This window comes from Aplidium turbinatum, chromosome 8, assembly GCF_918807975.1.
Source record: "Aplidium turbinatum chromosome 8, kaAplTurb1.1, whole genome shotgun sequence".
NCBI classification, from domain to species: Eukaryota; Metazoa; Chordata; class Ascidiacea; order Aplousobranchia; family Polyclinidae; genus Aplidium; species Aplidium turbinatum.
This window is the reverse complement of record NC_137479.1, coordinates 14,910,209-14,934,068: the sequence shown is the minus strand read 5'-3', so window position 1 is coordinate 14,934,068 and position 23,860 is coordinate 14,910,209. Positions and strand designations below refer to the sequence as shown.

General features: G+C 37.3%; 1 protein-coding gene across 1 annotated transcript in view; it reads right to left on the bottom strand.

Annotated features, from left to right (window-relative positions):
* LOC145775503 (lipoxygenase homology domain-containing protein 1-like) overlaps nucleotides 1-21,314 on the bottom strand; it is a 34,904-nt gene extending 13,590 nt beyond the window's left edge. Inside the window, exons 1-37 of the mRNA XM_082586799.1 lie at nucleotides 21,186-21,314; nucleotides 19,197-19,329; nucleotides 18,715-18,921; nucleotides 18,270-18,427; nucleotides 17,795-17,877; nucleotides 17,347-17,473; nucleotides 16,833-16,959; nucleotides 16,592-16,668; nucleotides 16,241-16,400; nucleotides 14,969-15,059; nucleotides 14,547-14,676; nucleotides 13,511-13,637; nucleotides 12,970-13,173; nucleotides 12,107-12,301; nucleotides 11,669-11,777; nucleotides 11,222-11,369; nucleotides 10,540-10,639; nucleotides 10,285-10,358; nucleotides 10,105-10,191; nucleotides 9,605-9,768; nucleotides 9,218-9,443; nucleotides 8,779-8,857; nucleotides 8,447-8,525; nucleotides 8,261-8,337; nucleotides 7,721-7,794; nucleotides 6,678-6,816; nucleotides 6,164-6,260; nucleotides 5,896-5,972; nucleotides 5,574-5,734; nucleotides 4,989-5,130; nucleotides 4,427-4,570; nucleotides 4,194-4,292; nucleotides 2,418-2,518; nucleotides 1,974-2,135; nucleotides 1,497-1,696; nucleotides 1,096-1,229; nucleotides 671-844 (exon numbers count right to left, since the gene is read on the bottom strand). Of these exons, the coding sequence (XP_082442925.1) occupies nucleotides 671-844; nucleotides 1,096-1,229; nucleotides 1,497-1,696; nucleotides 1,974-2,135; nucleotides 2,418-2,518; nucleotides 4,194-4,292; nucleotides 4,427-4,570; nucleotides 4,989-5,130; nucleotides 5,574-5,734; nucleotides 5,896-5,972; nucleotides 6,164-6,260; nucleotides 6,678-6,816; nucleotides 7,721-7,794; nucleotides 8,261-8,337; nucleotides 8,447-8,525; nucleotides 8,779-8,857; nucleotides 9,218-9,443; nucleotides 9,605-9,768; nucleotides 10,105-10,191; nucleotides 10,285-10,358; nucleotides 10,540-10,639; nucleotides 11,222-11,369; nucleotides 11,669-11,777; nucleotides 12,107-12,301; nucleotides 12,970-13,173; nucleotides 13,511-13,637; nucleotides 14,547-14,676; nucleotides 14,969-15,059; nucleotides 16,241-16,400; nucleotides 16,592-16,668; nucleotides 16,833-16,959; nucleotides 17,347-17,473; nucleotides 17,795-17,877; nucleotides 18,270-18,427; nucleotides 18,715-18,921; nucleotides 19,197-19,329 (4,666 nt within the window). The 5' untranslated portion in view covers nucleotides 21,186-21,314. The remainder of the gene's footprint in view (nucleotides 1-670; nucleotides 845-1,095; nucleotides 1,230-1,496; nucleotides 1,697-1,973; nucleotides 2,136-2,417; nucleotides 2,519-4,193; nucleotides 4,293-4,426; nucleotides 4,571-4,988; nucleotides 5,131-5,573; nucleotides 5,735-5,895; nucleotides 5,973-6,163; nucleotides 6,261-6,677; nucleotides 6,817-7,720; nucleotides 7,795-8,260; nucleotides 8,338-8,446; nucleotides 8,526-8,778; nucleotides 8,858-9,217; nucleotides 9,444-9,604; nucleotides 9,769-10,104; nucleotides 10,192-10,284; nucleotides 10,359-10,539; nucleotides 10,640-11,221; nucleotides 11,370-11,668; nucleotides 11,778-12,106; nucleotides 12,302-12,969; nucleotides 13,174-13,510; nucleotides 13,638-14,546; nucleotides 14,677-14,968; nucleotides 15,060-16,240; nucleotides 16,401-16,591; nucleotides 16,669-16,832; nucleotides 16,960-17,346; nucleotides 17,474-17,794; nucleotides 17,878-18,269; nucleotides 18,428-18,714; nucleotides 18,922-19,196; nucleotides 19,330-21,185) is intronic.
* Between the last annotated feature and the right edge of the window lie 2,546 nt (nucleotides 21,315-23,860).

The following is a 23,860-nucleotide window of genomic DNA, read 5'->3' as shown; positions in this document are numbered from 1 at the left end:
TAAATAGTGGTGTAATTTGCGTAATGGATTATTATGATGATTATTATTATGAGTTGATTATGAGAGTTGTGCTATGAGTTGTGGATTGGTAGTTGATGCAGAAATTATTGGTGATTGAGACTTGAAGTAATTGAATACAAGTAGATGAGAATTGGTGCTGATATAAATTGTGTTCGAATTTAGAGTTATTTGAGAAGCCGTTCGTTAAAGTTCTTCAAGAAGTCAGATTATCATTTCACTAGTAGAATTATTCGACATTTAATTGACTGCTTTTCGGTTTGACCCATTAAACTACGTCATTGAACCTTTCCAAGTCTTTTTCCTGGTAAGAGATAGAAAGAAATCGTGACAGTGCTCAAGTATTCTCTAACGCCCCAGCAATTCAACAATAAAACCATACTACAATACAGAAAAGACTTTTGACTTTGATTTTAAACTTTGCACCGTTCCAAAAAGCTCATAATTGTTGTTAGATGAATCAAATGTGTGTGACTGTGTGGCGTGCATTTATTAATTCAACTTGTAAACTTATATTAAGGTAAAACTTGAAAACTGAAACCCTTCAAAACGAAAAAGCAAAGTGTTCACCTTGGTTAACAGTCGTTTTATTGCTGTTGTAGCAACCAAGCTTAAAATTACGACAGTGGTCTTTGCCTAAAACGAAACTCACCGGAAATTTCGTACGGTACTTTAGCCTCGTAATCCACGGTCTGATCTGACGAAAGATAAAGTTCCTTCTCCAATCGGCCATCATCTTTATCTTTATCCAACCATCTTCCGCAGGGAAATGTCCACTTCAACCCCATGGAGGGGGCATCTACCTCCACAGATTCAAGATACCACCCTGTCATCAAAGAGGGGTGGTAAAATTATAGAGTACATCAAAAAAAGTACACCAAAGAGGGGTGGTAAAATTATGAGGAACAGGCCGTTTTAAATAGGACATAGGAAAAGCATTTCCATACTTTTTTGAAGTGATTTTCAGGATCTCCAACTATGTTTGCTCGAAAATTTGTAGACCTTCATTCGATTTTGAAGAAGTAAAATAAGAACACCTTAAAAACAAAAAAATTATGGCGTTTCTATTCTACGTACCAGCAGAAAACCCAGCGTTGTCATGACCGATCTTTATTTTCTTGAGGTTCCCAAGTTCTGCTGCTTCAACCGAGAACACATCGCTTTGATTGCGTTCAAACTTGTTACGGTGATTCTTTGACGATTTAAGGTTTCTGAATGATGCATCAGAGTCAGTAAGCCTAACCAACCCAATGGATTAATCACACACTAAACCACAATTTGGAATTTTTAAACAAAAAGGAAATATTATTTAAAACTCCAAATGAATTCCATGGACAAAATCAGTTCATTGAAATGATGACCGAAAAAGTAAAACAATGACTTAAAAAAAAGTCAATTCAGTGAAAACGTGGGTTTGTTGTACAAAGCGTCAAATATTATGACATGAATGGCAGGGACGTTTGATCCACACAACTCACACAATGCCCGAGTCGTCTTTCTCTCCGTACAGCACCAAATACACGTTTGCGTCTGTTCCTGCATTTCTGACGTCACCGGTCTTCACTGTGACTTCGTATGACGTGAGTTTTGCTTTCGTTTCCAAGGCAACAGCGTCACGAACAGCGTACGAAGCCTTTTTACCAGATTTCTGTTGTTGTTGGAGTCTTTGGTAAGTGGCCTGTAGATATGAAACTATTGGTGGAGAGCAAACTCTTGACAAGGTAACGTAAAAACAACATGCAGTTACGTTAAAATAACAAAAATTTAGATATGTAAGCAAAAAACATATTTTCACACACGAGCAATCAACTCAACAAGAAAATCCATAATGTAAAAGTATTTCATTTAAGTTGTTTATATAAGGTGATTTGTCAACGTATTTAATTCAAACAATTCCAATTCGTCGTGTGATAAAACTTCAAAGGTTTCGTTTGTTCAAAATCAGATACTTTTACCTGATCCACAGGAACAAGGGTTCTTTCGATCTGTCCATCATCTTCCTTTGTGGAGAGCCACCTTTGACAGGGGAATACCCAAACGTCACCGTTCGCTGTTACTTCAACTCGATCCAAGAACCAAGCAGAACCCAGGTCACTGTTGTCGTGTCGGATTTTCAACTGATTAAAATTTAAAAAAAGTATTTCAGCGCTTAAATGCAACTTTTATTTAACTAGGTTAAAGACATTTCATAATGTTGGGTACACACAGAACTTTCATTAAAAATCAGTGCTACACCAACGTATTTCACTGTTTCATTGACTGACACAAAAGTTGTCACAGTGACCTATGAAAACATAGTGGACCACGCTTCCAGTTAATGTGGCGCATAACTTTTGTTTTTATTTTATCTTGTATTTACTTTGCGTGCATTTTTTCATGAATCAGTAAAGATAGCAAACCTTCTTCAGTTCGTTCAACTCGGCAGCTTTCACAGTGAAGCTATCCATCTGGTTACGTTCAAACTTGTTGATGTTGTCTGACTGGGCCAACTTTCTTTCTCCTACAAGGAAGTGAAATTAATGATGTACGCAAAAGTAAAATCGAAATTGAACATTTTCTGGAGAGAAATGAGTTATTAGAGAAGACAGACCTTGTAATTAACGTTGCAATTAATGGAAGTTTCGAGAAATTTACTTTTTGGTATTATTACTGCAGAGTCGGCTGGTTCCAACCATCTTGGAAATGTTTAATCAGGCGTTTGCAAAACTCTTGGCGTCCACAAATTACGCATTAAGAAATCTAACTTTTTTGTTTTTTTAAGCTATTCCGACCAAAAACTCAGGACTGATTAGCTGGCAAGATTCTACCTCACGTAAAAAAGTAACTGTCATTGTGATTTTGACTGCTTCCATAAGGAAACCTGTAGCGGTGATGCTCAAAAATTTCTGTAAATGTTCAACGACAAGCGAAATGGAAATCCAACTTAACTTCTCGGGATTGCTTTCTCCAAAGTAGACTGCAAAGAGTCTAGGTATAGCGCTACATTTCACCTAATATGAATATGAATACTTCATGTTAGAACAGGGGTCACCAACCTTTTTTGCACGCGGGCCACTTTTGGCACTAAGGAGAGCTGTGGCGGGCCGCACTAATAAAATTTTAGGTAATAAAATTGACTCTTATGCCAGAAAAGAACGGATTTCGTATCCAGCGTTACATGTTAATATTTGTCTTAGAATACCGCGGCAACAAAATTAGCCGAACAACGCTACCGCCAGGCCAAGCTCCTATAACAACACTTTTGACTCTTTAACAATGCCTAATAAACATGGCCACTTGTTTTGCGCACTTATAGCGAGGCGAGCGGTTTCATCAGAATATTCATCGCCAAGCAAGAGTGGTGTTGTCACTCCGCTTCACAAAAAAATATCTTGCAATTAACAGTTTCAGTAAACAAGAAAATGTTTGACACATCGCAATACAGGCAACAATAGTGACCTGCAAACGTATCAGCGAAAAATAGGCTCCAATAACAGGGAGAAAGAAACCAGGCACCATGAAACAAACGCTTGTGGAAATCACCGAAAAAACGTTTCTACCGTAACTCATGAACAGTGTTCCCTCTAAAAAAGCAATGAGTTGGTTTTCATCGTTTTTGTGGGAGTCTATAAAACCGTCTTTGATTATTAGACAACTGTCACTTGCGGTGCTTATCAGCATGGCAAGAATGGTTAATTAACAACATTTTGCAGTACTAAGCTGAATATTTTCATAATACAACCAGAAAAAGTCTTGAAATTTAGATATAATATTTTGCCAATTTATTATAAATTGAGTTGGCACACCGACCTATTTTACCAACAAAAACTTGCATAAAGGGAACACTGCTCGTGAAACACAATAACAGTGAAACGCACACTAGTGCTTACATGACATTTACAAACTTATAATAAGCAACCGTATGCTCACAGTGTGGCTGGACATCGCATTGGAATAACTTTAAGCGACCTCCACCTAGAACTACAATCTGATTGGTCGGTCTGTGGAATCGTACACACAGCGAAAATATGCTTCTCGGAAAGTATTTTTTGCCTTCATGCTCTTTAACTCCTCAAGAAAAGTATTTTTGGTTATATTTGTACGCTGATACCTTCCGCGGGCCGCACATAACAGCGTGGCGGGCCGCCAGTTGGTGACCCCTGTGTTAGAACAACCAAATTGTCCAACTACCTTACCTGAATCACCATTCTCTCCGTAGAGTGTAACGAACACATTCGAATCCGTTCCGGCGCCGGGTTTATCGCCAGTGTACACGTTCACCGTGTATTCCAACTCTGCATCAACAACAAAAAACGATTTTCAAATGACAACAGTGACGTTTGATTGCACTTTAGTAAGTCATGACTTGATGACTATTTTTACATCGGATCAACGGAAATGAACATTAAACTTCAGTAAATCAAACCACCTTGAAGTGCATCACTCATCGGTCTTCCGGACTCGTCGGTGGGAACAAGTTCGCGGATGCATTGACCATCATCTTCTGATTTATCAAACCAACGTTTCGTGACAAACCAATAAGTTTCCATCTCGGTTTGATCTTCAGCTGAGTCTACAAAAAAGGCGGGAAAAGTGAGAATTGCGTAGTTCAAATTAGAAAAAATAGCAACGTTTATGCAATGAACCACGGGGTCATACGGAAAAGCAAAAAGGCAACAGCAATCAGATAACTGCCCATGCAGGCGCCTGATACAAGAAGCAAAGTTAGGCTACAAAACTAATGGTGATAGAGTGGCTAGTTCATTTTTTCTTTATCTACCATGCATTTAGCTACACAGCTCGCCAAATTTTATGAGCTATGTTGTTTCAACATCCAGTTCAACCAGATACCGACCCAGGATCGCACAGTTAGTAGCCAAACGTTGTATCCACTCAGCCATACAAAAGTGACACAGGCGAACCCACACCATGCCCACATCATACGTCATTGTAGCCTAACAACAAAGCTGAGTTTTGCAGCAAGATATTACCTTTGTGTTTCTTTTTTCTCTTGCTCGTTTTCATGACAAATCTTTGTATTTTTACTGAATCCAGGAACCATCCAGATCCTGCTCCCTTCCCATCGTGTCCGATGCGGATCTTGGTAATTGGTCCAACATCGAATGCTTCGATCTGCAAAAGGAAAAATTTGAATAAGCGCTTGGGACTGATTTTTAAAGCAATGAACGATGAAAAATATAACTGCTGTAATTTGCCAGAGAAACAAAGTGAGTTGTTTCCGTAAACTCGCATATGCGTCTGCTTGAAGCGTGAGCAATGACAAATTCTAAATGTCGTAACCATAAGACATTCGATGTGGTTGGATTGTTATTACTTCAAGCCATTAAGCGTCAATGAATTGTACAACAAAGACAAACTATGCATTAGAACTTTGCTTGCATGAAATTCTAGCCAAGTAACTAAGTAAGTTCTACTTAGGCCACTGTTGTTTTTACGTTAAATTAGCAAAAGTTCATGCGCTGAAGAAATAAACCGGGGTGATTTTCCTTTAAAAAAGAGGATAACACCAAAATATACGAAGTTTCCTTCAAAGTGTAATTTCGTCACATCAATACCTTGAACTTATCGATGGCCTTCCTCTCAAAATTATCTGTTCGATTTCTCAGCTTTATTTCTTCTGACTTCCCTTCCCGACCGTAGAGTTGCAAGAAGACATTCGCGTCTGTTCCCGCATTCAACTTGTTCCCGGTGGTGACAGTCACCTCGTACGGAAGTACTGAAGCGAGATTTCAAATAAAAGCAAACAATAAAAATGCTGTTTCGTTGCTGGTAGTTTTTACCTGTCGAAAAATAACAGCAAAACATATGTCGTTTAAATGAAATGGTGACAAGAATCGATTGATTGAGAAAATTTAGTAAGAGTGGTTCTAAACGCACATTTATCTTGCTGCCTCGCCTGAGTCGGGTAGATTTCCACTTCGGTCTTTCTGTCTTCTTCGTCAGTGGCCAACCACCTGTGAGTATTGGTTATAACTTTAACACTTTTAAGAAATTTCAAACCAAATTACCGTGATCGGCAACTCAGGTTTCCCACCTAACACGTGTTGGATGCGCGAAACAGAAATAACAAAAAAATTGAATAGAACAATTTGTAAAAGTTAATGTTTTTAGGTTAAGACAAACATAGACAATAACGTACGATCACCTGTTGCATTTAAAGGTATACTGCATTCCCTTAGAAGGTACATCGATTTTAACTCCATCCAAAAACCAACCGGGTCCCGCCCCAGAATTGTCGTGACCTGTGACGTAAGAAAGCTCTGATGACAAGCTGAGATCAACAAATTTATCGCTAGCGCTATTGAGTAGATCTACGTCAATTTACATAAATAAAGCATGAAGAATTTGCCAGGACATTGTTGTATGTTAATCTATGGCCCTTGTCAGCCTGTTTTGAACAGCGATGCATGGGCAAGAGCGCAATGTCATACATAATAATTAAAGAGCGTGTTTCTTTTCGTGTATTCCAAACAATTTTATTGCCATATCATAAAAAAATTGCACTAGCACAAATTCTGCAGCTTCAGTCGAAAATTAAACTTTTTAATTTAACTCTTCTGTTTCCGAGGTTGGCTGCCTAGAAATCAGCGTATGTCATTTATGTCAGTTACATAAGTTATGAACTGTTAAGTCAGGTGAAGATTTTCAGAGCAAATTACCAATTTGAATACGTAGCAACTTTCCAACATCAACCGCTTCCAATTTGAACAAATCAGTTCTTCCTCGTTCAAACTTATTTCTGATGTTGTCGCTTTGATGAAGCTTCAATTTTCCCGTGTCGCCGTTTTCACCGAATATCTATGTGAGATATTGTTTTATTTTTTTTCACAAAAAGTCAACAACTATTGTCTTTAAACCGGTTAGGGATGCCCCTCCCGGCCAGTAAAACCCGTCCTTTTGTAAAGGTCTTTAGGCATCGAATCGATGCAAGAAGGATGGATTTTACAACCTGGAATGGAGTTGTGGGATAAAAAATTTGAATAGAATTATGAAGAAACAATCGTCGCTTCAATTTAGGTTTGCAATGATTTCTCAAGAATATTGATTTTTGTCAGCTTGTTTTAAGAGCTGAGGATGTGATGTTAGTGATTGTAGCGCATACGCAGTGGATCCTTTGACAACCGAATGATTTTGGAGATTGTAGATAAAACACGATGGCCCTTGGGCCCTTCAAGAACATTTATAATAATAATATTACATCAAATATAGTTATAATTCGCTAAAAACTTTTACAGCCTGTTTCACCCCAAAAAGGGGATCATCAGAAGGTCCTTAATACTTATTCATATACAGTAAGGACCTTCTAATGATCCCCCTTTTACGGTGAAACAGGCTGTAGAGGTTTCTAGTGAATAATAACTATATTTGATGTAATTCGCTCTGCTTGGCTTTTTGCTCGGCATTGAGCACTTTTTGTAGTATTAATAGTATTTACTGTTTAATAATAATATTATGTGCTATTATAGTGCTGTATCCCTCGCAGATATGAATTGCTTTAAGCGCTTCGCAAAAGAGACAAGTGTCATTATACAACATAAAGTAAGCAAAGTCTCAATACAAAGCCCCTATCCTTAGCTTGCAGTTATCCCATTTCATTTTCAATTATAATTAGATGGATTTATTTATAAGCGTTTGGAAAACATCAGTATTTTAGCAAACGCAAAATCAATTTAATTGTGAGAGACATGACGTCAGCGCCTACCTTGATAAACACGTTAGCATCTGTACCGGCTCCTCTCACGTCGCCAGTTGTCACTGACAAGTGGTAAGATGTTGCTGGATAAGAAAGTCACAAATTGATAAATGGAAAATCTTATAACATTCCATTAGCCTTTCAAGATCGTCCAATCTACTGCATGGTAGAAAGCTTTCCTACTTGGTTACAAATTGTTATATTTTATATGTTTTAAGTTTGGGCACATGGCAGAAGGCCAGCAAAGGCTGCTTTGACAGTGGGCAGTTGACGATTTGTTGGGTGGAATAATCTAAGGTTGTAAAAAACAAATATTATAAACAAAATAAAAAAATCTTGTCCTTATATTTTGAGCAAACTGCAACAAACGTGTGTAAACACAATGAAATCGTGTCGAATATGCAAATGATATTTTACACTACTAAACTTCGCCAAACAGTACGTATAAACATATCTTAAAAATTTGTTTCGTCAAATAAAAAATGAAACAATAGTTGATATCTCATAAAGTAAATGAAAGTAACATTTTTAGTGGTTGTCACCACTCACTGTTCAACAACTGGGGCGATCCTTCCTCTACAAGTTCTCGCACAATAGCGCCATCATCTTCATCAGTAGCCAGCCATCTAAAAAAAATTGAAGGCTTTCATATCGGAGCTATTTCGCAACTCATAGCACTTAAATGGCTTCAAGCCAAAACTACACGTTTGCTATCATAGTGACGAGACACCTCACCTTGAGCACGGGAAGGTCTTCAAGATGGAAGAGTTTCCTTCTTCCTGAACGGTAATTTTTTCAAGAAACCAACCGCTTCCTGTAAAGGTTTGATATTAAAAAAACCGCAGTGCAAAAACATTCACTTAAAGCAGTAACCCTCTGACAGCATGCAGGCTACAACATGTGACAACAATACAGCAATCCAAAAGCCGTGTCGTCACAATCAGTGAAAGACCAGGGTTGATAAAGAGCTCAGATATACTAACATTTTCGTATCACTATTGCGGGAAGCTATGTTCAAAACATCCGCGAGGGGAAGTGATCAAATATTTGATTGACAGATGGCTCACCGGCACCGGCGTCATTGTGACCAATCTTCACTTTCCGAATTGTCTTCAGATTAACGGCTTCGATTAAAAATTCGTCCACCTAAGCATGGAAATACCCGTAAAGAAAGTGCAATATAACACTGACAACAATTCGTTGGTTAAAATAAATGGGCCGCGAGAGGTTGTTTAGTCGCATCCAGACATATACCTGGCGCTTAAAAACATTTGGAAGAATAAAAAAAACCATTCTTCATATCGCCCTGCAAGCGTTCGTTTTGCCAAGACATGATCACATGCCCTCGGAGAGGGTCGAACCGAGACCTTTGCAAGCGTCGCTTCGAAGTTCTTACTGAAGCAGGAGGTTATGTTGAAACTCAGCTCGAAACAAGTTTTGGTGATTATACAAAGAGAAATTTTCACTTGTTCTGATTGCATTTGTAGTCGGTAATATTTTACATACACTTTTCCGTTCAAATTTGTTTCTGTTCTTTCGTGATTTGACAAGTGGCCGATCTCCTGTGTCCCCCTGGTCTCCATACACACAACAGAAGACATCAGCATCAGTGCCAGCTGTGCGTTTGTCACCTGTCACGACTGTTACAAGATAACGCAAAACCGGTTCAGGCCGCCTTATTCCAGCTCCAGTAGCGGGTAATTCTCGCACGATTTCACCATCATCCTCGTCTCTGCATAAATTCAAAAATTTTTTTAACATTGCGATTATTACAAATCATTCATACAAAAGCTTCCAGATGAAGCCCGTATGGTTTTATGACATTCCAATAGACCAATAGTAGCATGCTATTAATTATTTTTGATATACCATAGATCGTTTTAAATAACATACGTTGCAAGCCAGCGCTGGCAATTGAACGTGTAAGTTACTCCTGTAGTTTTCTTCCCAAACATCGGTTCAAGCAGAAGCTTATCAAGATGCCAGCCCGGGAAAGGTCTGCTGTCGTCATGCCAAATTCTAACTTTGTAGATACGACCAACATCTTCTATGTCAATCTGCAACCGGAGATAAAGGAGGCTATTAGATAGTTTCGAGTGTGAGGTGGACACGGGACAGTGTGCAGTTAATTAGTAAGTGATTTTCGCAATTTAACTTATCTTGACAGAAGGAAATCATTTGGCAGAAAACTGAAGACATTTATTAGTATTACAAATCACAAGTGTTACTCGGCAGTCGATTGTAGCAAGAATCGGCAGCGATAGACACCGTGTTTCGCCCATGAGGTTGAGCTCGTTAGTATAGCACCACTAATTCTGCCACCGATTATTTGAAAAGACCAAGGAAACAAACTAAACAATTTCGAGAAAAGCAGCCGGAAACAAACTACTTGCCTTGAATTTGTCTTTCTGGCCAGCTTCAAAATTGTCACTTTCGTTGTTCAGAGCGATCTCGTCTGATTTGCCTCGGTCGCCGTAAACCTGAAGCAGTGAAAATCATCACCAGGACAACGAGGCATTTCAAAACTTGCATGATAAACCTAAAAGTTCACCTAACAACCAGGGATCACTTACCTGCATGTAGACATTAGCGTCGGTGCCAGCATTTCGCACGTCGCTCGTCCATATCGAACAGTTCCAGGAAGATTCTATGAAGGAGTATAGAAACATAATCCAACATATGTTTGCAGTGGAAATAAAAAAAAATTACCACATTATCACAAAACACGACAGTATCTTGATTTATGCCACAAATGCCGTTATTTCTACATCAGAAAACCACAGTGCTATTATTATGAAAACGGTGCGGGTGCATGCTTCTCATCTTACTTCGAACCACTTGTTTTCGTTGAGAATTAGATTCGTATAACTCTCTGCAGATGAGCCCGTCACCTTCATCAGTGGCAAACCACTTCCTGCAGCTGAAGAACTGAAATACACACATTGTGGTCAAATAACGACAAAAATCTATAACTCCAGCCAAAGGTAGAGTGAGCACGAACAATTGTTTAAAGTCAGCTTAAAAACAAGAGCGGTCAAGTAAGATTGAAAGACTCTACTTTATACCACGTTGATGACAGAACAAAGCATTCCTCATTTATTTCATAAAACGTCCGTTGACCATCAGTTAGCTATGGAATACGGATCAAATAAATTTGGTCTGTTAAAACCATTCCAAGCAAGGTAAGCAAAACGTTTTCTACTGTAAGATCAAGATCAGGGCAGTTTGCTATTCGCAAAGAAGAATAATTTTTAAAGGGTAGTCGGCTTATGGTCATTTGTAAATGACAGCAATTTAACAACTGACAATCACCTGTTGAAATTCCTTCTTAGAAATGAAAGTATGACCTCGACCCATATATCAGTAGGCCTAAAAAGCTCAAAAGTAATAAATCAGCTTCATTAAACTAGTAGCGAAAATAAACCTCCCGAGAAAAGCTACAGTCAGGCTTGTTTAAAACGTTTTTGGACAAAAAAATACAAGTGTTTTAAAATAGACTCATAGTTTTACCTGTTCACAACCTGTCGATTTGCAAGTGACAATGACTTTGTCGAGGAACCAACCCGAGGCTATCCCCTTGTCATCGTGGCCTATCTCGATCTTACTCAGCGGACTGAGAAGACCATAGCTTTCGATGTCACATATATCAACGGAATTTCTGGGGAAAACATAACACTGAGTTTGTACAGCGAGAAGCTTGAGAAATATGCATAAGACCTTTCATAAAGCAATTGTTGCGCCAATTAAAATTTCCCCAAAACGAAAAAAAAACGGGAAAGTTGTAAAAACATCAAGCTGTAGGATGTTTACAGGTTATGGTCTGAAAGCTTACAAAAAATCAAAACGTCATTTAAAACACTGCTTAATAATAATTGATTTGAAAATGAAACGCAACAAATATGCACATTCGTTCATTACAAGCATTCTGAAACGCTTTAAAATATCACTGGTTTTAACCTCTTAAATTTTCCTTTCAGTGAAATTTTTCCTGAACTTTGTTGTCCCTTTCTTCCTCCGTGCAGAATAATGAAAACATTTGCGTCGGTTCCTGCCCCCCGTACATCTCCTGATCATAAAAGTTACCACAAGACAGCATGACTACTTATTCTAAAGAACGTTGCTGTTAGCTCATGCACTTTAGCTTTTGCTAGCCAAGTCCAGTATGATCATATTTTACCATGTTTAACATATCTATATCTTTTAAATAGCTATATATAAGTAAACATGGCTACCTACAAAGACGGTCGCTGTGGGCAACTAGCCGACTCTGAAGTTTTGTGAGAAACACCAGGATACTTTGAAGGAAACTTGTGAAGAGTATCGCTTAGTGTGGGGTCAAATATCATTGCTCAGCAATAATTCACCTCCTGCAGACATGAAAGAAACGGTCCATACCTGTGTAAACCCGGACTGTGTAGGATGCTCCGACATCACCTCTTCCGGGTGCAAGCTCTCTCGTGATCCTTCCATCATCTTCATCTTCTGCAAACCACCGTTGGCAAGGAAACGTATAAACGCAACTCATCATGACGTCATCCACCACAAGTTTGTCCATAAACCACCCAGGGTACATTCCACTGTTGTCATGTCCTGAAGAAGTTTGAAAATAAACCTCTACCGCGTCACGCTAGTAAACATCAACTTCGTAACAAAATAGGGTTCAAACTAAACGAGATTACAAAATACTAAAGGTGCTACTGATTTCCTGAGTGCAACTTTCCAAAAGGTACCATTGAAAAATCCCCTCTGAAGTTTGTGTGGTAGAAAGAGCAATAGCGCTGGTGAGAATCAAACCCACGTCAATGAAGTGACTATCACCGCCCTAACCCTCTGCGCCAAGACAGCCGATGGCAAACGACGGATGACTTAATTCAGCTATGATTTGCATTTGTTTTTTGTTCTAAATCTAAAGGGATTTTTTAATGGTACCTTTTGGAAAGTTGCCTCCGGGGTGCATATCGCCAGTTCTCCCATGCCCATCAATGCGGGGTGTGGTGGCTCGGTTGAAGAAGTTACGGTTTGATATGTTTAAATCTGTGTCGTTGCTTGCTCACATTTTTATCGCTATCGATGCGAATAAAAGTTCAAACTCGAAGGAATAGAAAAACACTGCTCTGACCGCTGGTAGGGAACAAAACATTCTATCTAAACCGGTTTGAAACCAGGTGGAAGCCACAAAAACGTCTAAAAATTTCTGCAATAATCTTGTACATAACAACATTGTTACAAACATAATTCCAACTGTTAGTTCACTCAACCTATTCTGACTTTCTTCAGCCTTCCCAGGTATGGACAAGACAGTTTAAAAGAATCTTTGCGTCCTTTCTCGAAATTGTTGTCATGATTCTTCAGTACATGTTGCCCAGAGGTGTCTTGCTCGCCAAACAAGGTGATATGAACAGTTGAGTCTGTCCCCGCGTTTGATTCGTTTCCAGTGAAAACCGTTACCACGTAACTGTTCACTGCAAAGCAATAATGGTTCTGGGTAAGAAAACTAATAAATAGATTGCATGTGAACTCACGTAAAATTTACCGACAAAAGATAGACTTGGGTGGTATTGAGAAAAAAATGTACGCAAACGATTATATAAGTAAAATACGTAGGCTATGGCTACAAAATGTTTCACACACAGCCAGCATAAGACATACTCGTAAGGGTTTGGTTTTGTATAACTTAGTATATGAATAATGTACGCTTATGCTGTATATATTAATATAACAAAGATACGCTAATGGGATACTATAATAAACCTCCAAAGACGTATGAAAGTAAAATAATATCTGAATTCATGTGAATACTTTTAGGTCTAGCAAGGGGGTTGCTGCTTCCTTCCAACTCTCTGTACAACTGCTCAAATTCGCTCAGCCATTGTCCACATGGGAAGTAAATTTTCTTCGACGGTTTCTTCATGTCAACGACAACAATCTGTAAAACACGGCAACAATAAGCAGCAGGGTAAAAGTTAGACGTCAGTCATCGTCCTGTGAGTTTTTGGATTCGAAGATTTACTTTTGCCATCCCAGGTTGGCGGTGTTTTTCCAGCTACACCGAAAAGCAATTGCAGTGGTCGGTCTTCGGCCTCATAGTCCAACACGGCAAGACTTTGTACTCCACTCGGTGATCTGAACATTGAGCATGGCACAATCGTTGACAAAATGGCCTGTGCTCTGTTCTGAAGCACCTCACTCACAGAAAGAAGATAAGACCCAGCGAGCAAAATCTGTCATTTTTACTTTGATTCAACGTCTGCAGACTTACTCTGTTAAACTCAGTAACCGGTGTAACGGTCCAGGAGTGACCGCAGTCCAAGAGTTACCAGGGTTGCCAAATATATATATATATATATATTTTTTTATGAAAATAATTGAAATTCCTACTGGTCAAAAAGATACATTGACAATTTTAAGCATTGATTAATCTTAAATGAAAAGGTATGCATTAGCTTGAGAGCAACTACTCAATTAAACTTAGTTGTAAAATTTTTGTTTTTAATATCGTTTTCGGAAGCGCCGGGCAGCTTTGGTCATTTGTGGTCTGGCGTCACTTCTAGACTGCCACGCTGCAGCAGCACGGTAACTTTTGGACCGCAGTAACTCCCTGGACCGTTACACCGGGCCGTCAGTGGTTCAAAGATTTTACAAGTGTGCGAACTTGCGTGGAATAACCACTTAGAGGCTTTCTCAGTCCGAGGATAAAGATTCAAACTAACTATTTATGCATTAAAATAGACATGTCTTGCCAATTCTCTGTAAGAAGTAGTTGGCAGTTTGATGCAACAAAGCGAGCAACGTTTTGTAACAAGTTGAAAACATTGAACAAATAACGGCATCTCACCCTTTCCAAAAACCAAGCTGGGTCATAACCTTGATTGTCGTGTTCCACTCGTAAAACTTTCAAGACGCCAACATCTGCTGACCGAATATTGAACACGGCAGATTGGCCGCGGGCAAAACTTTTGCGATTTCTGCAAATACGTTAAAAATCACAATTTGGCGTTGAATTAAAACAAAACTACAAAAAATGACGTTGAAACATATAACAAATCGTTATAATTAATGTTATGCTGAAAGTATTCAGTTGAAACAAGATTTTAAAGTTAAAATTGTTTTTACATGACAGGTAACTATTAAAATATAAATAAACACCAGACAAACATTGAAATTTTTGTCTCATGATTCCTTTAGCCTACACCTACTTCCTACATAACGAAGTTGCAGATAGCTAGCAACAATAACAGAATTAAGTATATTGCATACTCTGATCGTAAGCGGAGTTTTGGAGAGGTTCCCTTTGCTCCAAGCAACGTGATGGAAACGTTAGCCTCAGTGCCTGCTTGTTTCTCTTCCCCTGATGTGGAGAGAATTATTATGGATTTCATATTTTCCGAATGTCTGTTAGTCAGCTGACATTCAAATAAAGAACTCCTGCTACATATACACGAAATGTACGGTATGAAAGAAACTTCTTAAAACATTAAAAGTTGTTTACACAGTTCGTATACACTATACAGGCAGCTGATACGTCCCAGTTACAGTTGGCAGGCATACATGAGCTTCACTGGCAATTATGTAGTTCAAAGCCTCTACAACGAGTATGCGAAACTGCCATGATAAAGCTTGCAAAGAAGCTTTTACAGTCCGAGAATAAACATTCCTACAGTCAGTCAAATTATTTCTGCAGTGCTTCAAGTGTAACTAACACAGTGTGACGACATTAAAGTGTATTAAACAAACGTGTTGCCAGGTCTTCTTCAAGTTTCAAGCCAAATGGTACGTTCGGTAGTTCAAAAGCGGCTATTCATGGACTTCTAAATAGTAGCATCTGGACTGGAAACGCAGTGACCAACAAAAGGCCAAACAGTTGGTACAACAGTTGGCCAACAGCCAAGTAACTAACCCTGTTGGCCCACTGTTGGCCAACTGTTGTACCAACTATTTGGCCTTTTGTTGGTCACTGCGTTTCCAGTCCAGATGCTACTATTTAGAAGTCCATGGGCTATTGCTTACTAAATTTAGCCCGAATTTTTCGAAAGCGCACAAAAACTAACTTAAAGCGACTCCTCAATCAAGCCATTAGCACAGTTGTGTTTGTAATATCTGGCTACTTGGCCTGTGCTCCGTACAGCTTTAAGTTACAATTACAAGTTTACCAAATATTGCACTAATCTCTTAACACACGTTGCAATGCTTCCCTTTGATATTTTTATGGTTTTGCAAAACTTTCTGAAGGATTATATACTAATTTTGGCAAACTGACATTTTCTTAACTTATGCAAAGAAATTTATTCTCACACGAGTCAGTTCAATCATAAATAGTCAAAATCGATTTCGATCAGCTAGCAGCTAGATCATCTTCAGTTAACCTTGATTACAAATAGAATGTTTTTCTTAACTTATAAGTTTTCTGAGTAGCCTAATTTTCAAAACTTCATCACATCGTTGACATTAAAACAGTCGTTTTGTATCAACAAAAGCAAAAGAACTTTGATTGCTTGACTGAAACAAATAAAACACACTAAAATGTTGTACCAGTCACAACTGTAATTTCGTAAGTTGTTCGTTTGGCTTGCTTGCCGCTGACAGCGCTTAGTTTTCTGCAGACGACGCCATCTTCCTTGAACAAAGACAACCACTGATCACAAGGAAAGGTGTAAGATTGGTGCGTTTTAGTATTTTCAACCATCAATTCCTGCAAACAATCGTTAAACTGATGGTTATGAAAATCGAGAAAACAGTGGAATATATTTTTGAATGCTAAAGTTACGTTCTTCGTAGATTAGTACATTTTTACTAAAAAAAAAACTTTTTACTGTCTTAGCGATTGAACAGTAAACAAAAATTGAAAATTAAAGCAAACAATACACGTGAAACAAGCTTTACCTTTAAAAACCAACTGTCACGCTCCGACAAGCCGTCGTGTTCAATGATAACCTCATCTATCTCTCCAACATCGGCACCTTCAAATCACCAGTGTTAATACCATTAACATTGCGCAAGGTAACTTAGAACAAACTTATAAAGTTTGTTTTTTCAGCAAATTTTTTCATCATTATATTTTTGATTGCAAGGCAAAGCAATTAACAAGTTTACATGTACGCAACGTATTTTCACAATACAATACCTTTATGTTTAAACATGTGCGAAGATCCTTGAGAAAATCGAAACATTTTATGGTTTGCTTGGCCAGACTTTTTAAAGAGCCTCCATTTGGGGACTTTTCCTTTTCGTCCAATCAAAGTTGCGTAAACCTGAACATTGAAAGCACTTTTACTGCACATTGCTTGGAAGATTTTTTTAGCGGAGAGAGCGGAGAGACCAGCGCAGGTAAAGTCGGTTCAACGCCGGTCGAGAGCAAAGTGCTTTGGTCTGACGAGGTACAGAATAAAAAAATTGAAAGTAGACACGAAGATTGACTTCATCAATTTTCTTTCCACTGTCTAAATCACAAGGCACAAGCACATTAGATACAAACACGCTTTTAGTGCAAATGCTTTAAAGAATTGACAAAACATAGGCTACTCAATACTGATGCTTTATTGATACATTCTACTCATGATGTACTTTTATCATTTATACCTCAATTACACCAGCGATGAATAGTATCAGACGAAAACCAAACTGAAAGATCCAATTACCTGTGCATCTGTCCCTCCGTTTGGTTTATCTCCTGTTCTCACTGTCACTTTGTAGTCTACATCTTCACTGGCAGAGTAAGTGGGTTTTATTGAAATTTTTCTGCGTGTGCTACTAGGCAAACGTTTCCTGAGAATTAATGACAAAGCATTTGCAAGTTGTAAATCTTATCAGTAAAAACAAACAAAAATACCGTTTTGGAAAAAATGTGACCTGTGACGCTGTATGAGAACTAATATAGAAGATACTGAACTCCAGATAACTATATAAATAAAACTTGTGTCTTTAAAAATGAGATCGATAAACTTTAAACACTTTTACTGATAAAGAAACTAAATTATGTGTGGCCAAAATAACAAATAAATACTGTACATTATTCAAAACGAAAAACTCCAATATTGCACAGTGCACAAGAAAGAGCTGAAAATAATCAACAGGAATTTGTCAAACCTCAGAAAGGGAGACTGGTCGGATGAATACTTGGGAGAGTGAGAAAACGAAGGCATGGAAGGACGGGCTGATGCTGCTCTACTCTACAGTAAGAAAAGTTGTAGTTTAATTTCTAGGCGTTTTTGACATTTACATAAAACTACTTTTACAAAAAAAAGTGGAGCGTGATAGCATAGTTTTCTGTGAGTTTATGATCTATTGATGTGAGTTTATGATCGATTTATATAACTGGAGGTTTTCTCATCAGTGCAATAACCATAGTTAGAAATTCAATGCTTAGTCAGCTTTGATCGCCATCGTTATTAGTCATAAATAGTACATTATGCATAACAATAATCTTCAATGCAAACCCACAACATGACCTAAGTCGTCAGCAGCCTGCAATAGAAAAAAATGCTTTTTGACACAATTCATTTAAAACTAAGTTAACATCTCGACATTGGCCTTAACTGAAGTGAGCAATGAGCATACTTACTTGTACTGAACGGAAGGGTTCAGGATTCCTAGTTTCGTCCAGATAATCATCCACATATGCATCTTGGTACTTATCGTGTTCTTTGAATGGCATGCCACTGTCATTTACCAATTGAGGATAAACTGTGAGTGTACCACTGATTTGCCCAGGACTACAATCTGTTATAAACATTCAAAAATTACATCCTTTCTTACACATTTAAGCTGGTAAATTCAAAGTTGGTCTGATGACTTACAATATTTTAATTCAGTTTGACCTAAATCACGTTGTTGTTCGAAATGTTACTTTATAATTGCCGTAAACAACACAAAATTGACATATTTGGTTGTTCAAAATGTGAGTCTTGCAATTTTAAGCCACTTTTTTAAGTCAGGCAATTATCTGTATGCCCCATTTGTCCTTGATAAATCAGTACAAATTTTGGCTAATCCATATGTTTATATACATGGCTGCGATGGGATAAAAGGTCTTGGATTGTGACTTTGGTAGGAGTAATGTGGGCTGATAGTGACGTCATATTGCATCGATTCTCCATTAAACCTCCGAAAGTCATCGTCATATCCAGCAGATGGGTTGAAATGTTGGTACGGCTCCGCAAGTGCATTGTAGCTCGAGGATAGTGGCTGCATTACGGGAGCAGATGAAGGACGTGCTGCAAAACATTGAATATAGAAACCTCACTAAGATTTCCCATTTAGAATTTTTTTTATTTTCCGATGAGGAAAAATGTTATCACAATCAGTCTTATCAACAAATCTTCTTAGACATTACAAAACAAGAATTTTGTAAATAATATCTTGACTTTAACAATAGAAAATATACGCTGTAGGATGTGATAAAGTTCGTTCACAGTATATTAAGAATTTTTGCAAACAAACACAAGCAGTCAGTAAATGCGGTATATACCCCTTTCTAATGAACCCTTACCTTGGTTAGATCTGTAGGGTGATGACGTTTCATCTGCATAGATGGATTGCCAACCTTGTGCTTGTGGTCTAGGCGGGCATAAGTCTGGCTGGAGTGCCATGGTCATAGACAGTGATGAGTTCATGTGATGCATCTGGCAAGTGAGAAAAGTGATGTGAGCAGAAAAGAGAAAATCGTTGTTTTTTTTAAATAACACTGCATAAATATCTAGCCTGAGTCCTGCCTTAACATATTTGTCAAGGGCCTTAACATATTTGTCAACATATTTAACATATATATTTGAGATGTGAGTCGTTTTTTTGTGGTTGTTTAAAAAAAACAAAAACAAAAAACGATTGCTTTTTTTGCACCATCAATCTGTCTAAAATTTAAATGTTAAAACAAAATTTGCAATTTTGCTTTTCTAAGACGTTTGTTCTGAAATAATCAAGATAAGTTACCAAAATAAAACTTTGTCACTACTTTTTTATTAAAATCTTCTTTTGACTTCACTAATGTTTAAAAATGATGCCGAGTGTGATAAAATACAGCAATTAAAAAATGTACAGCGTGTCACACTAAAATTGGCAAATTCAAGTTAATTCAATTTTAATTGAAAGAACTTGAATTTGTCAATTTAGTGTGGTACTGTCTACTTTTTTTATCGATAAGTTAACATGTATCAGTCGACTAGACTGTAAATTCACCAATTAGACTTTAAAGAACATCATAATACTCATCATAATAGGCTATATGTATGCAATGAAACAAATAACAAGAAAAATAGAAATTAGGACAAGCAACAAAGGAGGTTGACAGTTAAAATGGTCACCATTGGGATCAAACAGTCCTCATCCTCATCATTGGTGCATTTGAAATTGGATGGGCTATTGGTACCATTTTCAGAGCATGCAACCATACTTCTGATTTATAGAACTTTAATCAAAACTGCAGCAAGCTAATTTATAATAAGTTATTCAGCAGCTATTATTCAACACTTTCTTTTGCAGTTCTTTGTTATGATAAATGAAAACAGTTGTTACAGGAAAAAATGTATGAAACGATTGGTAATAGTATAAAAAACAAAAAAATGACTAAAAAAAAACGTTTTTAGTCATCCCTTCTCAAGGGAGATAAAAGGCAGAGCTCCTCGACCTTTGGACTGGCAAAGCAAAAGGTCTAAAAAGAACCAACTAAATAAAAAAGTGCATAAGGCTTAATTTCTTTGTGTTCAAAATAAACTTCTTTGTATCTCCTATATCCATTAAGTGGTTTGCTGGAGATAGCTTGCTGCTATAGTGTGCATGATTCAATGTTTCTACAGTTTTGGCAAGATGGGTGAATACAGCCACAGTCACGGGACCACAAATAAAAAATGTTCATGCTTGGTCCCTGGCTGTTATGATCTACCAACAATACAGGCAAGCTAAACTAAAGTGTTCTATCCAATGTATGACCCTTGTACTAATGCAACCCAGAGGTCGAAACAGTACTACTATCTGACGTTGTATTAGTATGCCTACAGGGTAATGCTAGATTACTCAAAGTTTAGACACTAAGAAAGGTAGCCTAGTTATCATTAAACTACAGGCTTGCGGAACCTGCAAGTGGACAATGCCATATGCAAAGAAAACAGTGCAAATGAATTGTTAAAAATGGTAAGCGAAAAAGGCTATTAATAAGAATAGTGCAACCCTGATGAATTATATATACACTCCTTTGCATAAAGGATTTCAAATAATGAAAATGTTAAACTTTATGATGAAAAATATTAGTTTTTAGGAAATGAAAGATATATACAGATGTGTTGTAATAAAATGAACGGCAGTAGGCTAGTGAATACTATCAAAAACATGTTGATTAGATTATTTATCAAAATTAGTTAAAGTTAAATTAAATTACTATCGATACCAATTGTAATTTTACGATAAACAGACGCCCTTCTATTGTCAGACGCAATAAAAGCCTTCATATCCCTTTCTTTAAATATCTCTGAGCCTACCATCATACCTTAAATCTTTGTAATAAATCAGGACTGGTGTTATAATATTCTTATATCATATTTTCTCTTGATAGGAAAGTAATCCAGCGAAAATAAAATAGAAAATTTTGCTGAAATTAACATTATCCAGAATCAACCTGATATAATAACAAAGATTATTTTAATCAGTTAAATAACCCAAACCTAACAACTAAAAGTGCAATTAAAGAGCACATCGCCTCTTGTGAAACGTGCACTGACAATGTCTCAATCAACCAATTTAAAATCATCTCTCGAGGCAGATCTGATTTTCAGACTAAGATCATGGAAGCCTTAAGAATCAAACGTAACAATCCATCTCTCAACCGGCAGTTATTTGCCTGTGGCTCATCGTTCCTTTTGTGTGTGTTCTGATTGTTTTGTCCAATGCCTGTAGTCTACACCTCACGTGATCTGTTTCCCACCGCATAATTTACTCGCAATCATTCTCGTATCATTTGTTCAGTTTGTGCTTTCAGTCCAGAGTGTCGTTACAGTTATAGTGCATAGTCAAATTTATCTTACGATTTTTCATTTTATGTATTGCAGATTTAATTCCTGATGAGGACTCGTACGTGTCGAAAACGTTTGAGTTTATTTTATTTAATTATGTTATATTTTGTGTGAAATAAAGTATGCTAAACCCGCTAAAGTTACTATGTTTTATTTCTCTATGGTTCAACAAAGAAAACTCTCTACCAAAGCTTTATCAGTTAAATAATTAGATCAAAGTTAGTATACAGACTGAATATGAGCTCTAGACAAGATTATGCAGTGCAGAATCTCATTAGATGGTACTGCTATTTTGCATTCATCAAATGCTGACATTTGCACAACAATCTAACCTCTTAGTGTAATTTATTAAGAATCGATTTCGCTATAGTAATATTAGCATCTTCAGAAAATCTTATCCCAGAAATTCTATTAAGATCTGCCCCGATAGCTCAGTTGGTTAGCATGTGACTTCTGCAACGAAGAAGCTTCAAGATCAAGCGGCACTGGTTCGACTCTTGGGGTGTGCACTTGAGCAATGCACGTTAAGGACTGCTCTCCACACCAGTCTCCATTCAGCAGCATTTAATAGATGGAATAATTTGCGGCGACAAGACTTCCACGATCGAAAATTTCACTCTGTCAATCTCAGTGACCTGGCCTGTGTCAGTGATTTAAAGCATCTACAAGTAAGCTATGCGAAACTGCCAAGATTAAGCTCTGCGAGAAGATTTCCCAGTCTGAATATAAACATTTCAACCAACCAAGAAACATCAACCTCAACAGCATTCAACTAAAGATGTCTTGAATCAAATGAGGATGAGCAATAGATCCTAAAGTTTTGAAATCAAAATACTAACAAAACTGGATCACAAAATTTGACTTTGATCATTAATGTAAAGCATTCTTACTTTTATTATTTTTTTGTTATCTGTCACTTCTACCCTGCACAGCAATAACACTTTTTAATAACAAAAGACACTCTATTGGTGTTAATGCTATGTAAATCTACCACTGCATTGTTTACAATCAGCATGAAGCCAACCGAATTATCAATCAAGTTTATGCTCCATTCAGTAGACACAACGAAAACATTAACAATAACAAAATTAATAACTGGCAATTGCGACCGAATAGAAAGAAGACAGCAAAAAGACCGCGAAGAGTTATCAAGTCAGCTGCCACCTTGGCAATATGCCAAACAAGAATTTACAACGTTTTTTTGTAAATAGCAGAAAACAATATATGATCATTTCATGAGGCTTTTGATTAATGTTAGTGTGCAAAACGCAGATTATCACCTGAAACACCTTGTGATAATTTAGCTTATTTACACCAAAATGGAGTATCATGTTGTTGAATGAAATGCCTGGTGAAGAGTCAACCAATTTTTATCAATTGCAAAATTTTTCATGGTCACATATATACCTAGTGCTAAGTCACTTCGATTAGTAAAAGGTAAAAAATTTTATGTAAAAAATGTCAAAAAAAAATTTATATAATACAGACAGTTGGATGGTTGGTTCACTAAGATGTGTTATCAAATGAGTTGCTAGTACGCTAAGTGAGGGGAACACAACATAAGCCATTTATATAGCTCATCATAAAAATAAACAAATCCTACAAGATATATACCCTGTCATTGTCTAAGCCTAAATGCACCAAGCTTTGTAAGATTATTAAAATATATATTGTAATAAACTAATAATAATAACAGAATTTATATAACGCCACATTCACAGCACAAACTACCGTATGTTCCTGGAAGCTGTACCTGATGATGGGGATAAAATAATATCGTACTCATAAACAACATTATAACATGAAATAAAACATATGTTTGGATGGTCTGAATGGCTAGCGTGGAAGCTACACCGTTATGGTTAGCGAATCGCAACTGATCGCTGTACTAGTGAGGGGCGTCTTTAAATGTAGCAAACCTAGCAAACCTAGCAAACCTCGCAAACCTAGCAAACGTAGCAAACCTAGCAAACCACAAGGTTGCCAGATAGTATTTTTATAATTGTATTTTTTTTAGTTTCTTGGCGTTTTATTTATCGGGTGCATGTCTTTTGTTAATTCTTGCAACAGTCGACTGCTGAGAAACCTTTTTAATATGTTATTTGTTTAGTGTTGATGTTCTATTTTCATCAATAAAAAGATATCAAAATCT